General features: G+C 43.0%; 1 protein-coding gene across 9 annotated transcripts in view; it reads right to left on the reverse strand.

Moving 5' to 3' along the window:
• d2hgdh (D-2-hydroxyglutarate dehydrogenase) overlaps nt 1–12,939 on the reverse strand; it is a 30,908-nt gene that overhangs the window by 15,881 nt on the left and 2,088 nt on the right. For all 9 annotated transcript variants that reach the window (XM_048541738.1, XM_059650949.1, XM_048541744.2 and 6 more), the window contains 6 exons: nt 12,428–12,782; nt 10,346–10,403; nt 9,577–9,716; nt 8,832–9,025; nt 7,020–7,188; nt 2,789–2,932 (listed from right to left, as the gene is read on the reverse strand). In XM_048541738.1, the coding sequence (XP_048397695.1) occupies nt 2,789–2,932; nt 7,020–7,188; nt 8,832–9,025; nt 9,577–9,716; nt 10,346–10,403; nt 12,428–12,782 (1,060 nt within the window). The remainder of the gene's footprint in view (nt 1–2,788; nt 2,933–7,019; nt 7,189–8,831; nt 9,026–9,576; nt 9,717–10,345; nt 10,404–12,427; nt 12,783–12,939) is intronic.

The raw sequence follows: 12,939 nt of genomic DNA on the forward strand, positions 1-12,939 counted from the left end.
AGGGGCTTGTTAAGGAAAGGTGAAAGAAACAGAAGAAAGGTATAGAAAGAAATGGAGAGGGGAGAATTTACAAACGAGAGACATAAATAAACAGAAAGCAAACAAAAGTAGGTAATTCTGATCAGTACAACAAAATGACAGGTCTACCCTTCGACACAGCCTAGAAAGACCTGACAATGCAATTTAATGTGGAATTTGAGCAATAATCAACTGCAACTGCAAACAATTACACTTCAAATCTAAATTGTATTTTCACGACTGACTGACATGGACAATTGAATATACATTAGGAAAGAGGAGATCCTTGTCAATCTCTGTTTTATAACATTATGAGAGTGAAATTCCCATGTACGCTCACACAAGACAAGTATATGATACATTTACGTAACAAACATAGGAAGTATAACTGAAAGCGGAGTTACTCAGTTGTATATTTTCTATATGTGGCGCATTGTGTATTCCCACATCACATGATGCCTATATCCTGAGATTAACGAATTTAAAAAGGGCATTTAATATCACCATCTTCTGTCACTTTATTATTGTTACAGAATAACATCCTCTTATAACTTCATTCATCCTCAAGACAATAAAACCATGATTGTCAACAATCTTTTTAAGACGAGTTCCTTTAACAAGGGAATGGGAAGATTGTGATAACAGTGGTGGTGTTACTGGACTTGTGACATAAGGTAGTACCTCCTATGCACAAAACACTGCTGCAGAAATTGCTCATATAAGATGTCTTCGATCTCATTGTGCCTAAAGTCTAACTCTGTAAATTCCAGTTGATTATCATGGTCATCTCTGACTACAAAGGACAAACAAATCCTGTACTAGTAACCCAAAGACCTCAATTCCTATTCCGTTGACAAACAAATTCAAAATCCACCATAACAGCTGTGGACAGATTTTACATAATTTAGGGGAGGCAACAGCTTAGTGGTATTATCACTGGACTGTTAATCCAGAGACCCAGATAATGTTCTGGGGATGCGGGTTCAAATCCAGCCATGGCAGATGGTGGAATCTGAATTCAATAAAATATCTAGAATTAAGAATCTAATGATGACCGTGAATCCATTGTCAATTGTCAGGAAAAACTCAACTGGTTCACTAATGTCCTTTAGGGAAGAAAACTGCCAACTTTACCTGGTCAGGCTACATCAATGTGACTGATTCTGAACAGTTCTCAGGGCAATTAGGAATGGGCAATAAATGCTGTCTGGTCAATGATGCCCACATCTGAGAATGAATTCAAATGAAATTCAGTCATTGTGGCCGTGAAACTACAGATTGCCTCGAACATTCTTGAGAGAAGGGAATCTGCCATCCCTTCCTAGTCTGTCCTACATGTTAACTACATTGCTGTTGCTCTGGAGTCACATGCAAGTCATAGTGTAGAGTCATACAGCACAAAAACAGACTCTTCGGTCCAACTTGTCCATGCTAACCAAGTTTCCCATGCTAAACTATTCCCACATTCCTGTGTTTGGCTCATATCCCTCAAACCTTTTGCATCTCTGAAGTACTAGTCAATGACCACCTCCAACAAGACACAATCAATTGTCATACAATGGCATTACCATCATAGAACCCGTAACCATCAACATCCTGACAGTGACCACTGACTGGAAACCAAACTGGACCATCCAAATAAATGTGATCCTAATGGCAGATAAGAAACTGGGAATCCTGCAGCAAGTAACAGAGCTCCCGACTCCCCAAAATCTATGCACAAATCAAGAGCGTGATGGGATACTCTCCACTTGCCCGGATGAAATGTAGCTCCAACAACATTTTGGAAGCTTGAGACTATTCAGGACAACACAATTCACCTGACTGCCGCCCCCCTCTGACATGTTCAGAATTCATTTTCTCACCACTGATGTACAATGGCAGTAGTGTGTATCTGCTACAAAATACACAGCAGTAACTTGCCCCCAGGGTCCTTTGACAGCATCTTCCAACCCTTTCCCGAGGCCAGCAGATACATGGAAATACTGCCACCTATAATTATCCACCGAGTCACATATCAGCCTGACTTGGAAATATATTGCTGTTTCCTCACTGAAAATTTTGTTCAAAATCCTGGAACTCCCTTCCTACAGCACTTAGCCTCAACGGCTGCAGCAGCAAGAAAGCAGCTCACTACAACCAGGGAAGTTAGGGATCGGTAATAAACAGAGATGCCCACATCCTATTAACACTTTTTATTAAAAATCCAGTCAATATGGCAAAACCTCTAATGAAACTTTGCTGTTGTCTCAGAACTACGAGTAAAGAGGTTACAATCAACTGAATTAAACAAATGGGATGTTAATTACCACTCTTCACATCCGCCCAGCTGTGAATTAAAACAATCAATAATCTGTCTCAGTCCTTGTTTCAACAAACAAGAATAGAAAATTGCTGGAAAAACTCAGTAGTTCTGGAAGCATCTGTGCAGAGAAAGCAGAATTAATGTTTCTGGTCTGGTGACCCTTCTTGAGATACTGTTTAATCAAAGGTGAAGTACTTGTGTAACAGAAACAATTATCCAATTCAGGTCAATAATTGCTGTCACATAACTGTTTAAGTAGGTATGTGGATTTGTGATCCCTCATGGTCTAATTGAATGGTACAATGGCTTAAGGAACTGAATGGCCGACTCCCATTCCTCTTTGAGTTAACTCCCACAGTAGTAAGAAGTCTATACCAATCCAAGAAGCATTTGATGCCATAAATTCAAAGAAACCTAAGGAAGAATCAACTGTGATCTAATTTTATTTTCTAATTCTCCTTTTACCTTGCAGTGGGTTTTGTAGTTTAAGGTGCTCGCAAACAACCTCTCTGCAACTGTAATCCAAGAACTCAAACGCAGAGAGAATTTCACCCAACATGCCTTTGGATTCCTTGAATATATCCAAGATCTTCTCAAAGCTGTCACAACCTTAAGAGACAAAACAGATCAATACTGTGTGTATCATACAAGGTCAAAATACTCTGCTGATAATAGCTCTACCTCAGTGACAGTGGAGGAGATGGTGCTAAATTACTAAACTATAATGTCTGACATTCAGTACTGGATGAGCAATTATCCTCCCAACTAAGTACTGGGAAGACATTCTGTTACAAACTTCATTCTCTAGCACTGACTGCACCCCTGTCTCAACAACTCCCCGAGGCTGAAACAGACTGTCTACAAACTTGTCGTCACATTTGACCCTGAGATGCGATTATGACCAAATGTCAGTACAATCACAAGAATGCTACTTCAACCTTCTTAACAGCGCCTGACTCTGTTCCCCCCTGGGTTCATCTGCAGACAAAACCCACACGCCTGGTCCTATCCTTGTTATACCAATGCATTCCTGACTGGTGTCCCACATACAACCTGCCGTAAAACTGAGGTCATCTAAAATTCTGCTACCATGTCCTTATTTGTGGCAAACCCTGTTCGCTGTACTTACTGACCTACATACGCTCCAGACTAAGCCATGATTTTAAAATTCTAATTTTTCTTTACAAGTAGCACTTTTGACTCGCCACTTCCTAGCTTTATAATCTCGTGCCATCAACACACCGCGATCTCTGCCCTCATCTAATTCTGGCCTCTGGAGCATCCCCACTTTTAACTGTTCCACTTCTGGCAAATGTACAATCAGCTACCCAGTATCCAAGCTTTACAACTCCCTCTGTAATCACTCGCCCCTAGACCCCATTTCTTCCTTTGGGATACTCCTTATAACCTATTTCTCTAACAAAGGTTTTGGCCATGTGCCTTAATATCATTTTACATGGCTTGGATGTATAATTTTGTATCATAATTTTTCTGCGCTGTACCTTGGCATATTTTGTTATGTTACAAAGCGAATGTTATAAAGGAAATATAACATTGGCTATATTTTAAAGGATATAGTGAGGTTTGTACACTTTACAAGGATAGCATACCATATGATTATTATACATTACTGCACAAATCTTCTAGACATTGAGGTCATTCTAACTGAGATACGTTACTGTGTAAACATTATATAAGGCCATGGAAGATAATCAGACTGAGGTACTCACCATATCTTAAAATTAAAGTAACAAATATCTTTTTGATTTCCAAAACATCCAAAGCAAATGTGTTCATCCTTATCAATGAGGTAAGGATGATGTAGCAGCTCCTGCACAAGAGGGAAAGGCTGAAATGGGTCAAACACCACCTTTCACATCACTGGTGCTGTTAACAGAGTGTCTGGGGCAGAATCTAGTCAAGTCAGCCAGAGAGGGATACAAGGGGTTGGGCTGCAGTGGTTAGTACTGCCACCTCAGTGCCAGCAACCCAGGTGGCAATTTCAGCTCAGGTGACCCTCCGTGTGGAATGTGCACATTCTCACCATGTCTGTGTGGGTTTCTACCAGATGCTCTGGTTTCCTCCCACAATCCAAAGATATGCAGGTTAGGTGGATTGGCCATAGGAAAGGCAGGGTTATGGCGATATGGTCAGGAGTGGGTTTAGGTAGGATCCTCTTCAGTGGGGTTACTGTATCATGGATACGCATTAAAACCCATGGTCAACAGAGTAAATTGTTCCTTTGCAATTAGTTCATCACCAAATGAGAAATGTCTCTCTTCAGATTCAGAGATTGTTAAGGACTGCACATCAGAAGAGGTCATCTTCCTGGTGAATTTGGGATAGTTGGCTTGTATGTGGAACTTGGCTGGTCTCATGGGGAGAAGGTTGAACTGTTGCATTGAGCTCAAAAGGCAGCTGGCCTCAGGAAGTCAGGTGACAACAACTCCAAGGGTGAGAGTGTGGCAGGTGGGAGGGATTGATAGAGGTTTCCATTCAAAGTTGTTTTATCACACAAGCAGAACTATGTTTCCCACTTCCTACAGACTAAGGGGGTGGCCATGGGCACCCGCATGGGCCCCAGCTATGCCTGCCTCTTTGTAGGTTACGTGGAACAGTCCCTCTTCCGCACCTACACAGGCCCCAAACCCCACCTCTTCCTCCGGTACATTGATGACTGTATCGGCGCCGCCTCTTGCTCCCCAGAGGAGCTCGAACAGTTCATCCACTTCACCAACACCTTCCACCCAAACCTTCAGTTCACCTGGGCCATCTCCAGCACATCCCTCACCTTCCTGGACCCCTCAGTCTCCATCTCAGGCAACCAGCTTGTAACTGATGTCCATTTCAAGCCCACCAACTCCCACAGCTACCTAGAATACACCTCCTCCCACCCACCCTCCTGCAAAAATTCCATCCCCTATTCCCAATTCCTCCGCTTCCGCCGCATCTGCTCCCACGACAAGACATTCCACTCCCGCACATCCCAGATGTCCAAGTTCTTCAAGGACCGCAACTTTCCCCCCCACTGTGATCGAGAACGCCCTTGACCGCATCTCCTGTATTTCCCACAACACATCCCTCACACCCCGCCCCCGCCACAACCGCCAAAAGAGGATCCCCCTCGTTCTCACACACCACCCCACCAACCTCCGGATACAACGCATCATCCTCCGACACTTCCGCCATCTACAATCCGACCCCACCACCCAAGACATTTTTCCATCCCCACCCATGTCTGCTTTCCGGAGAGACCACTCTCTCCGTGACTCCCTTGTTCGCTCCACACTGTCCTCCAACCCCACCACACTTGGCACCTTCCCCTGCAACCGCAGGAAATGCTACACTTGCCCCCACACCACCTCCCTCACCCCTATCCCAGGCCCCAAGATGACATTCCACATTAAGCAGAGGTTCACCCGCACATCTGCCAATGTGGTATACTGCATCCACTGTACCCAGTGTGGCTTCCTCTACATTGGGGAAACCAAGCAGAGGCTTGGGGACCACTTTGCAGAACACCTCCGCTCAGTCCGCAACAAACAACTGCACCTCCCAGTCGCAAACCATTTCCACGCCCCCTCCCATTCTTTAGAATGACATGTCCATCATGGGCCTCCTGCAGTGCCACAATGATGCCACCCGAAGGTTGCAGGAACAGCAACTCATATTCCGCGTGGGAACCCTGCAGCCTAATGGTATCAATGTGGACTTCACCAGTTTCAAAATCTCCCCTTCCCCCACCGCATCCCTAAACCAGCCCAGTTCGTCCCCTCCCCCCACTGCACCACACAACCAGCCCAGCTCTTCCCCTCCACCCACTGCATCCCAAAACCAGTCCAACCTGTCTCTGCCTCCCTAATCTGTTCTTCCTCTCACCCATCCCTTCCTCCCACCCCAAGCCGCACCCCCATCTACCTACTAACCTCATCCCACCTCCTTGACCTGTCCGTCTTCCCTGGACTGACCTATCCCCTCCCTACCTCCCCACCTATACTCTCTCCACCTATCTTCTTTTCTCTCCATCTTCGGTCCGCCTCCCCCTCTCTCCCTATTTATTCCAGAACCCTCACCCCATCCCCCTCTCTGATGAAGGGTCTAGGCCCGAAACGTCAGCTTTTGTGCTCCTGAGATGCTGCTTGGCCTGCTGTGTTCATCCAGCCTCACATTTTATTATCTAAGAAGAACTATGCTGTTGGCTTATTGGATGCCTGGGTGGGTACGATTAAAAATGCTGCCCAAACCTTTGATACCACAAGGTAATGCTAAGGTTAGAGACTTCATGCCTGCTCCCATCACACAACTGGCTGAATGACTCAACTATGCATAGGTAATTGACTGGCTGCAGTATGATTGTGTGTAGTTAGCTGTCCTGCTCATTCATAGTCCCCTAGATCAGAATCTTGCCATTGTACAAAGATTCCACACTGGGAATGCTGATGTATATTTGGCATCTGGAGTTGCTATGGCATGTGGAGGTGGATTCAAATTTCAGTGGCCTCATAAGAGGTGCTTTTGATTACGGGAGGATCACCAATCATTCAAAGCTTTCAATATTTCAGAACTGTATGATGCAAGCATTTTACAGATACAGCAGCATCAAAACAAACAAGATCCTCATTGGGAACTCCTGTCTCAGGGATATCAGCTGGTTCTGAAGGGTGCAGGTGTGGATCAGACTAAATGCCGTTTTTACCCAGTAGTGCTACATTCACAGCAGCTGGCTTCCTTGGGCACAGAACAGACACTGCGGTGATGATTCCAAGTGTCCCCTCAGCTCCTATAAAAAGCTGCTTGAGGTCATAGCCTGTATTGTCTTTGCGGAGGGACGTTAGACAGTTTAATATGGTTCCGTCTGCAAGTACCTGCAAGCAAGAATACAGTATGAAAGAACGATGCAAAGGAATAGTAAAAATGACATTGGCTGAGCAACAAGGACACAGAATGAGTGTTGGCTTGAAATTAATAATGATCAAAAAAACAGCCATGTTGATACTGTTTCGGGAACAGTGAGAAACTAAAAGAGGTGGAGCACTCATTGATTTGACAATGATGAGTTTAGACGGCTACAAAGATTGGGCTGGAGAATGGGACTGGCTGGGTGTCTCTTTCGGAAGCTGGTCCAGACACAATGGGTCGAATGCCTCCTTCTGTACTGCAAAATTCTACAATTCCATGATTTTATGAGAAACATCACACTGACGCTAGAGAAAGCCAGCATTGCCTCTGGTCGTGAACAGTGTGGACAATGACAGGAATAAATGAACAGAAGGGGTCACTTCGCTCCTCAAGCCCGCTCTGCAATTCAGTAAGCTCACAGCTAATCTGTGCCCAAACTCTATCTACCTACCTTTGCGCTATATCCAATGACATCTTCAGTTAACAAAATTTTATTAATCTTAAGACTGGCACAAAGCAGTTGATGCTAAGCCAGAGGGAGTTCTAATCTTGTACCATGAAGTAAAAATGTTTCCTAAATTCATTCCTTATAGATCTGAGACCAATGTTTCAACCATGCTCCCTCGTCTTAGCCTAAAAGAAATAGTTTCTCTCTATTTATTTAACCTCTTGGTTCACCTTAATATGTGAAAATCTAAATCAAATTACTCCTTCACTTTCTAACCTCCAGGGAACACGATGGTACTTTGTGTAAGATCTCCCCAAAATTTAACCCTTGGAATCTAGTTACGATAAATCTGTGCTGCACTCCTGCACAGCCCCTAAGATGTGGTGCCCTGAACTGCTCTCAGTGATGCTAGGCGTTTGCTAAGCAGGCCTCTGTATAGCTGAAGAGTCACTTCTATCTCTCTGTATTCTAGTCCTCTCTATACATAACAGCAAGTATTTCACCCAAACTTCTGATAATTTTCTGTGCTTGCCGGTGACATTTTAATCATCAGTGTAACTGGACTTTTAAGTCTTTCGGATCTCCACTGTTTCTAGCTTTTCACCATTTAGAAACTACTCTGACCCTATTTCTTATGTCTAACATGAATGATCTCACAATTCCTTATACTGAAATCCATTCTCCACTTTTTTTCATACTTACTTAATCGATGTCTTTGTAATATAATGCTTTTATCTGCCCTGTTTACAATGCCACCTATCTTTCTGTCATCATCAGCAAACCTGAATATGTGGCGCTTTATTCCATCATCTAAGTCACTTAAAAATAGTGCCTCGTCGAGGCACTGGCACCATTAGTCATAGCCTACTCATTATCCCTACTCTGAATCCTGCTGCTCAGACAATTTCCTAACCAGGTCAATAGTTTGCCTTAATTCTATGAACTTCAGGTTTGGTGAACAGAACCCAGACTTAGAAGAATGAGAAGGCAGAAATGGACAAGGGATCTGGATGTGTACGTTTCAGCAGCAGGAAATTAACAGCACAGTTTATAAAATTGTGCTGTTAATTTCCTGCTGCTGAAATTTACACATCCAGATCCCTTGTCAATTGCGCTCAATTGTATCCCAACACTGCCCAGTGAAACACAGCAGTTTCTTACCACTTCCAGTCCCAGGACTGTCCCACGCAGGGAGCCATATCTCAGCAGTCTTAGTCCACCAGCATTAGTTGCCACATTCCCACCAATGTGGCAGCTACCTTTTGAGCCCAGATCAAGGGGCATGATAAAATCTTGTTCCTCAAGATAATTATTCAAGTTTTCCAAAATGCAGCCAGCCTGACAGGTAAGCACTCCTGAAAGCACAGAGACACAAGAGTTTGGCTATGATCCCTGTTTTATGGCACCTTATCCTATATTTTCTGCTCTCCTGTCACTGGACTAAAGATCTGCAAGAACTAGACTCCTTTCAGAGACACACCTATGTGGTCCTTTATCACATGAACCTGGATGTACAAGATTGGAGATCAACACAAACCATGCCTGATTCGTTCTGACACAACAGACATTCATTTGCACCTCCCCTCTCTCTCTCTCTCTCTCTCTCTCTCTCTGGCCTATAGATTCTGAACTGCAGCCAACTCCAAGCCAACTTGTTGTTATTGAAATTAAACAGTAAGTCTGGACCTGGATAAGCAATCCTGCCATTAATACATCTGTGACAAGGGCAAATGCTTCTGTATTTGGGGAAGGGAGTGTTTCAGTATGAATAATTAGTTCGAATCATCAAGATTTAACAGTCTTGAATAAAAGGAGTTACTCGTGTTTGGCTGAAGATTGGGGAATATTAGCTGTTAAGGTGTCAACGTTTCAATTACAATTGTGAGCAAAGTAAGTTATTTCTTACCGGAGTTACTGTTGAAACTGATGATGTTGTCCATTTGCACGGTTGAAATAATTATCTCATCGAACACTGGCACACTCCCTCCCACTAATCCAGTGTTGCCACCCTGAGGATTCACAGCCAGGTTCCGACTATTACAGTATCTGGTAAAGCAGAACAGCCTACTGTCAGAGTCAAAGATATCCAATCATCGTAATCATTAACAAAGTCAATGACACCGTAAAATTTAATGCCAATCCCACAGCAAGTACTAGCATCAATCACACTCTCAAGGTTAACAATGATTACGATACCACTTTCATGCAACTAAAATGATTACAATACAGAAGGTGGTGATTCAGCTTGTCATGTCTATAGCAGATCTCAGCAAGAATACATAGGCTTGTGCTTCCTTGCATCTTTTCCCCATAACCCTGCAAATTATTATAACCATTCATTACGTGGTATTGAGTTATTAGCATTTATAAACATTCAATCACGCTGAAAGTGGTAAAAACAATCACACTCTGATACTCAGGACTAACATACACAGGGTCCCAAAGAATGTATTCCATCCTTGCTCTGTTTTCTCCCAACAGTCTGCAAATCCACACAGGGACTCAGCTATACCTGTAAGTCACACACTGGCCATATTTTACTGAACGTTTGGTATGACAGACTTGAGGCACTGCACACATAACATAAACTAGTCCTGGTCCATGTGTGTGCTTCTGGAATGCAGCTTGTATCTAATAATAACAGGAGGTGAAGGAATGACTGAAGGTGCAGTGACCTGAGAATCTGAGAAACCTCTTCCGTTGTCTGAGGTCGCAGTAACAGCTGGCTGCACCCTGAAATTCAAAAAGAATTTAACAGTTACTGAATAATTCCTTAATCAGTGTAATCGTATAATAAATAACCATTGTCAGTATTTTCAATGATAATCATAATATAAACTATAAACTTCAAATGCTGGTTAACAATACCCTGCCTATTCTGCTCCTACAGACTAATTATCAAGTCTTGCTGGATAATTAAACCATTTATAGTTATGATCCAGTATCAGAGGCTGCTGAATCCAAAGAAGTAATCATCTGGTATAAAGTTAATGTTTCCAGATTATAACCCACTTCTGATGTTGTACAAAATACAAACCATCTGTTAGGTCCCAGGCTGCATCCTGGTTAATTTCCTCTGCAACCTCTGTAGTGCAATCCCATAACGTAGCGAACAGAACAACACGCAGTCATCCAGTTGCGATCTGACCAACATTTTGAACATTTCCAGCATTATCTCCTGGTTCATGTAATCTATGCCTCAGCTAATAAAGATAAGTATCCCACGTGCCTTCTTAACTACCTTATCTATCTGCCCCTACTACCTTCAGATATATACACGAAGGTTCTTCAGGTTGGTGCACTTTGACCTGTGTAGATGGCAGCAGAAAAGGAGGTCCTCTGCTCTGACAGTTGTCTTGTTTTTCTGGTCATCACAGTGGCATTTTTCTTTGAGATTTTTAAAAGCTTTTTACTTTTTAAACTTATACGGAGGGAAATGGAGGAGGCAAGTACCGGACCAGAGCCCAGCACGGGGAGGCGAGTCACTGAGCAGATGCTGTTGTTTTTTTTTGGGAAGGGCGGGTGAGTCTCAAACTAGCAGCTGTCAAAGGGAGGTGGGCCTCTTGTGGATTGGAGGCAAGTCCTCAAGTTTTGAAGCCCGATGTGGTCTGTAGACTTGGCCAGGTAAAATCTGGAGGCTCAGTGCTGGCTCAGACCGGGATGAAAGGACCACAATTCGAGTACATTTTATTAAACTTTTATTTTAATTCTGGATTTTTATTTATTATTCTTTAAATTCTGTACCAGGTACTTAAGTATCTGTACCTAGGTATATCGTAACCAAGATGATGTGACTTTGCAAACTTTTCAATTAAGAATTTTGACCCCTTACCGCACAAAAGCTATCTTAATTAATATGTGAATAGTTAAAATCTTTAACAATTAAAGCCTTATTGTTCTTACTCGTCTCCAAAATTTGACTAACTATTTGATCTGCTAACTCTACCTGACTGTTCGGGGACCAGTAGTACAAATCTAATAGCATATTTGCCCTTTTGCGTGTTTACTTCTCCCCATTTAATGACTTTTCCACAAATATCAACTCAATATTTGCGAGGCCTTCCTCTTCTATCTTGTCTGAAAATCCTACATCCTTCCTATATTGAGTTGCCAATTCAGTCCATCTTTTGGCTAATTTTCAGTCTTATCAATGGTATCATTACCGCGCACACTCTCAGCTACTTGATATATTCCTCAGGCTCTCTGCATATGTCACGTTTGCTGACATGAACAATTCAAAGACTGTGCACGCTCACTACTGATTATTTAGACTAACAGTTAAAAGTTAAAATGAAAATCTTAATTTGTAAAACACTTTCCTTTTCTTACACAATAGCTTCCATTTGCTTGTTATTTCCTACTCTTTGCTTCAATATATTAATGAAAAATACTGATGTTAGTGCACATACTCCTGGGTGTCAGCGGGAACAGCCTCTTTCTTATCTAGCCTCTGCCTTCCAGACTCTCATTCTAACTGCTAATTCCATCTTAGCTTGTCTCCCCTCTGAACCACTTGACAGAATCCCAACCCCTTGCCAATCTAGTTTAAATCCATTCCAACAGCATCAGCAAATGTCCCCGCAAAGATGTTGGTCCTGTTTCTGCTCAGATGTAAGCCAATCAAACCTTTGGTTAAATCCCTCCATATAAAAATAGTCGCAGATATAAGACGGATAATTTACCCAGAGGACAAATTGAGGGATCATCCTGTTCCTTCACACTCTTGCCTGAACCCAACAGTACAAATGTAGTTGTACCTCTCATTGTCCGCAGCCAGTCTACATTGCTCGCTTCCAGAATATCGGGATCAGTCACCACACAGCCAGGCAGGAGATCATTAAAGAAAGCCATGTCTTCTGTTGTGATAGCAGCAAACCCTAACCGCTGGACATTGTATTGTACATGTGTGAACTCCACATCTCTGCTCCTGTAACCAGTGGTCCAGTGGAACTGCCTCCTCCTCTGCTGTGGCTTGCTGAGCATGGGTAGGGTGTGGAGATGGGCTGAAGGTGCCACTGATTTTCTGCCAAAGAGATGCAGCCACTGTTTACACAGAGCTCTGCGGCACTGCATTGCACAGCTCAGGAGGACAACTGCATAAGCCATGAATACCTAATGCAATGGAGATAGAAACATACATTAGCAAAACCAAATAACAGGAAGATGGAGGGACAGCTCAAGATAATCCAATGGTGGAAAGGATGAGGAGCAACTCACTTAAATCCAATGACAAGCATGATCTACTAATCACAGAACTATAACTACTTAC

This window comes from Stegostoma tigrinum, chromosome 14, assembly GCF_030684315.1.
Source record: "Stegostoma tigrinum isolate sSteTig4 chromosome 14, sSteTig4.hap1, whole genome shotgun sequence".
Classification (NCBI taxonomy): Eukaryota; Metazoa; Chordata; class Chondrichthyes; order Orectolobiformes; family Stegostomatidae; genus Stegostoma; species Stegostoma tigrinum.